Below are 5,245 nucleotides of genomic sequence, written 5' to 3' on the forward strand. Positions count from 1 at the left end.
GAACTAGCTCTTGTCTAAAAATCCAGCCTCTGGAAGATATCCAAAAATCTCTTTAAAATTGTAAAATTTGTCTAAAATATTCAAGGACTCTAAAGTTGCAGTTTCTCTAAGATATTCAAGGTTTCATAACTTTGATATAATAAAAAGGTTAAATTCTTTCTAACTCCAAAAAGAAGCAATAGGCAGTAAGGTAGGAGATGCACAGGCCGTTGGGCAAGTGCGGAGAGAGGGAGTGGTCCCTGGCTAGGGAGAGCCTTGTCCCAGGGACAGGCACTCTGGTCCTGAGGACAGTGAGGGAAGCTAGGCAGCCATGAGGAGGTCAGAGGCAGCAGAGCAAACACAATGCTTTCCATGATGTCGGGCGCCACCCAGAGGACCGAGGGAGAATTTTCTTCTGAGATGCTGAGAAACTCTCTTAGGTTTCAAGACACTAGGGGGAGGTTGATCCTTTTAATTACCAGGGAAAGGAGCTTTCCTGACTGAAGTGACAGCAGGCTCTGGAGACAGCTTTCCTGAGCTGAGAGGTGTTGTGTAGGGCTCTTTTTCCTTCCCCTGGCCTGCAGTGCCAGGAGGAACCGAGGCTTAAGCTGAGGGAAACAGCCCACCTAGATGACACTGGTGTGCCTCTTGAGAACATGATACATGTTGGGGAGGTGTGGAAGCACACGATGACAGGCAGAAGGTCCAGCCAAGGCAAGGTGAGGAGGTAGGAAGTGTGGTCTGGGTTTCCACTGTGGCTGGAAACACCTTGAGGATGACTCTGTGTAGCCTGCGGGGAAACTCAGAGGGCTGGTCACTCCCTGACTCCTGACTAGGCCACAGAGGTTTCTTTTGAGAGCAGAGAATGTGCCAAGTTCCAGAAACATCAGATGAAGCCTTTGTGGCATTTTAGCCCCCAAGTCTGTGAGTGTTGGTTACTGTGGGTACAAGAAACCTGGAGGAAGTGCTCTAAACAATGAAATCATAGGACTTTACCCAAGGGCATTTGGGGGGTTGTGAATAAATAATTGTTCATTACTGAATGAACAGAGAGAAACAGAGACATGTGGAGATGGGAGAGAGAGAGAAAGAGGGGGGGGGGGACGGAAGGGAGGGAGGGAGGGAGACCCACAGAAAGAATATGAGAGTATAAATGAACATGAATGTACTTAGTGGGTGTAGAGTACCAACCCCTGAAAAATTTAAACTTATTCATCAAGGTATAGCGATCCAAGTCTTTAATCCAGCCCTGAGGAGGCAGAAGCAGGTAGATCTCTGTGAGTTCAAGGGTAGCCTGATCAACATAGCAAGTTCAAAGCCAGTCAGGAGAACACAATGAGACTCGGTCACAAACAAACAAACAAAACTGCTTCACAACTCAAAGGTGTTGTAGACACAAATATCCTAGCTAATATCAAACATTTCAAAGCATCTTTAATGAGGACAATGTCCAGAGCAACGTCCACGTAATGGAACACATCAGACCATATATGAATTTAATTATTTGTTCATTCTTTTATTTCTGTGCTGGGGATGGAACTCAGAGAGACCCACTCGCGCTGGGCACACTGTGTGTCATTGAACTACACCCAGACCCAGTCACTCAGGGACTACCAAGGGATTCATGGGCTGGGAAGAGCAACTGAGATCATCCACAGAAGAAGAGGGAAGATCTGAAGGGGAAGGTATCTCAAGGGACTCTCTCGGGATCTTAGGGGAGTCAGAGCAGGGACACCAGGGATGAGCAAGGTGGCTGGAACTAGAGCAGAGTGCCCCCAAGTTGCCTGTGTGCCTAGGGGAACCGCAGACCCTCAGTGACCGGGGCAGGGAGCCGAGGGCTTCTCGCAGATCCAGAAGTTTTTTGCGGTACATCTTCTGTCATTCCATTTATCTTCTAACAGCTCCACGCAGTCTTCATCCCCGTCATTATTGGGTTCCCCATCTTTCCAGAAGCTGCAAACATGACTAGCTATCAGAGACAGCCATACTGTCCAGAGTCCCACTCCCAGCCACTGCAGAGGTACCGGATCTTGGACTTTCATGGACAAAGTCTGAGGACCAAGCCACTGGACAGAAGTCCAGGGTAGGGCTTAGCAAAATGTGAGTTCTAACCTCACCTCTGTGGAAATCATCCTAGCAAACGGAAAAGCAGATTTTGGGGAACTGGCTTTAGGCTCAAGGGAAAGAATGCCCAGGGATGTGGGGTCCTGCATGTGAAACAGCCACGGTGCTGTTTAGGGTGAGGGCCGTCTCCCAGTCCACTGTCCCTGGGCCATGGATTCTGAGTGCTCACCTGAGTCCGAGTGAGGTTCCATCCACCCAGTGCCAGGAACCTTCATGTCTGTGATCACTGAGGCCGATCCAGGTGAGCTCATTCTTTCTGATGTGCAAATATTTGAGGAATTGCTGAGTGGAGGTGGGAGGAAGGGGGAAAGAGTCAGAAAGACACCTCCATCATCCACCCTTATTCCCACTCTTCCTGCCTCCCCTACCAGCTTTTTCTGCACTCAAGCCTAGTGCTGGTCGGGTTGTGTGGACTGGCATGTGAATGGATGCCGTGGGTGCAGATTAAGATGCATACATGTGGAAATATCTTCATGGATAGCTTAGTTCCTAGGCGTGTCCCAAGAGGGTCACACAATGTCTCAAAGCTTGGGTGACTCGCTTCAGACCCAAGCCGCCTTTCATGTGGACCTCTCCACTCCATTGTGGTTCTTCCTACAGGAAGCCCCCTCTGACTGCATCTTCACACCCCACAGCCTCCAATCTGGAATCCAACGCCTCGGATGTGTAGGATGGTAGGATAATCGTGGCCCCATCACCTGCTCTTCAAAACTGTTGACGATCACCAGGTGGGCTCCAAGGTTCTGGCAGGAGGCGACTGAGGCTTCCCAGCTGCCCAGAGTCCGGGAGAAGAGGTAGCAGCTTCCCTGGAAGAGCTCCCATTCCCAGGGGCATGGCCGACACAGGCCAGCTGCAGAGCATACAGGGCAGTGGGGCCACATGAGTTCAGCTCCTGGCTTCCCTTCTCTCCTCTGTCTTGGGCCTTAGAGCCTGGGGCTTGGCTTCTATTTCAGCTACCAACTCATTGCTCTCAAAACCCAGGTCACAATCCCTGTGCTCTATCCTGCCTGCCTCAGTGGAAGCCCCAGAAGGTGGATGCCAATCCCTCTGATAACCCCCCCCCCCCCACCGTTTCCTCCTAACTGGGGCCCTGGAGTCTCACCCAGAGAAACATTGATCTGATTCAGCTGCTGCTGGACTTTCTCCAAGCTGGAGTCTGTCAGCTCATGAGGAACAAGAAAAGATTTGCAACAATTAAACACCAACTGTGTGCCTGGTGCCGAACTGGACCCACGAGATCACTGTGGGTGATCACAGTGACCCCAGGAGCCCATTTCACAGGCTAGAACACTAAGTCTCAGACCCTGTTAGTCCAAACACTACCGGGACACAGGATCTCACACAGGTCCATGGCCTCCTTCATCCTGTCACACACGCAGCATGCCTGTGCCCATGCTTGCCCACCTCACACAGCCTCAGAGTCCTCTCCCACTCAGAGCCCCAGTTGCCCCTCACCCGAGCTGGAGCTCCCCTGCTGATCCGAGGTCGATCTCTGTGGGCACCCACGGATCCTGGAAACTGCAAGAAAGAAGAGCACACCGGCACCCTGTGTGAGCCCTGATGGCACCTGGCTGTGCCAAGTCCAGCAACAAGGGAAAGATGGAGAGGGACAGTCAGCTGCCCCTGGTCACAGATGGAATGAGGAATGTGCAGCTTAGATGTCCCAGCTCTGGTAAATTTGGGGGCTAGGCAAAGGTCATCCCCAGAGGAAAAATCTAAAAGTTCAATTAGTGTCTTGTGGTAGAGTTCTTGTTTAACAAGTGCAAAAATAAAATATCAAACAAAATAAAAAATATACAAAATGCCACAAACAAACAAAATGACCTAAAAGGATTCCACATTCCAGCCCCGCTTCCCCAGCCTTGCCCTGACTGACCTTGAACCAGGGTGGCCAACATCAGCACAAAGATACTCAAAGAGATGAGAAGCAGGAGAAGCCAGGGGACTCGGGTCAGATATTCTGAAGGATGGACAGAAGGGCAGAGCTGAAGTCCCAGGGGAAGATCCTACCCTGCTGTGTTAATTCTGCAGAGCACCCCAACACCTCTGCCCCTGAATCACCCCAGTACCTGGTATGCTCTTGGAACTGCAAATGAGACCCTCATGGTCGTTCTTAGCAAATTCCTGGACTTCAAATGTGACCTCCTCCTCTGAATAATGGAACAGAACACAGAAGCTGACCTCCCTCATCCCCGAGCTGGAGGCCAGGCCCACATCACCCTGGATCCTGGATCCAGCTCTCCTGAAAGCAATCAGAGGTGCCCGGCCTCACCATGGTTCTTTGTCTGCTGGGGCTCTGGCTCTCCTGCCATCTTCTGCTTGCTTGACTCCCCACTCTCCACCCCCTCTCTGCCCAGAGATTTATATAACCCCATGGCCCTGTGGAACACCCCATATGAGGACCATTCTTCCCTGACTCAGGAGGAAAAAACAGGAACAGGATGCGGACGTCATCACCCAGAAAAGTGTGGGGCGAGAGGCATTGATTGATACAGCTAGAAGGTGCCAGCCTGGTCTATGAGCAGTGCTGTATATTTTGATGTCAATGTCCTTATTCAAGACACATCCAGGACTGGGACTTGGTTTGCTCAGCTGTGCAATGGAGCAGTGAGGGCTTGGAAATGTGGCTCAAGTAGGTAGAGTACTTGTCTGGCATGCACAAGACCCTGGTTCAGTTCCCAGCACCGCAGAAACTGGGAGTGGTGGTGTGTAACACTCATCCTTCATATTGTGAGGTAGAAACAGAAGGCTCTGAATTTCAAGGTTATCATCGGCTACATAGCAAGTTAGAGATGTTAGAAGCTAGGAGGTGGATAAGTAGAAGATGAAGAGGAGGAGGAAGAAGCGAAAAGGAGGAAGAGAAGGAGAGAGAATAAGAATAAGTAGTGTTTCTGCTGTGGATTGTCAGGGTGAGGTTTAACCCAGTGCTCATCATCTAGTCTAACGATGGGAACAGCCGAGATTTACAGACAGTGAGCTAGAGAGACGGCTCAGTGGGTACAGTGCCTGTTGTGCAAACTGGAGGATTTGAGTCTGAATTCCCGGAACCCATGGGAAAAAATCCTGGATGCTGTAGCACACATCTGTAACCCTAGCACTCCACAATGAGATGGGAGGCAGAGACAGGAGGATCCCTGGAAAC

At 50.6% G+C, this 5,245-nt stretch overlaps 1 protein-coding gene across 1 annotated transcript; it reads right to left on the reverse strand.

Moving 5' to 3' along the window:
- Positions 1-1,470: 1,470 nt before the first annotated feature.
- Positions 1,471-4,509, reverse strand: LOC125396950 (CD209 antigen-like protein C). Its single transcript, XM_048429055.3, has 8 exons — positions 4,376-4,509; positions 4,173-4,253; positions 3,980-4,063; positions 3,559-3,621; positions 3,206-3,259; positions 2,802-2,953; positions 2,273-2,385; positions 1,471-1,932 (listed from the first exon to the last, which is right to left on the reverse strand). Exons 1-8 carry the CDS (start codon positions 4,476-4,478, stop codon positions 1,791-1,793), a joined length of 792 nt encoding a protein of 263 aa, XP_048285012.3. The 5' UTR covers positions 4,479-4,509; the 3' UTR covers positions 1,471-1,790.
- Positions 4,510-5,245: the final 736 nt, after the last annotated feature.

The sequence above is a fragment of the Myodes glareolus genome, chromosome 2 (assembly GCF_982192425.1).
Source record: "Myodes glareolus chromosome 2, mMyoGla1.1, whole genome shotgun sequence".
In the NCBI taxonomy this organism is placed as follows: Eukaryota; Metazoa; Chordata; class Mammalia; order Rodentia; family Cricetidae; genus Myodes; species Myodes glareolus.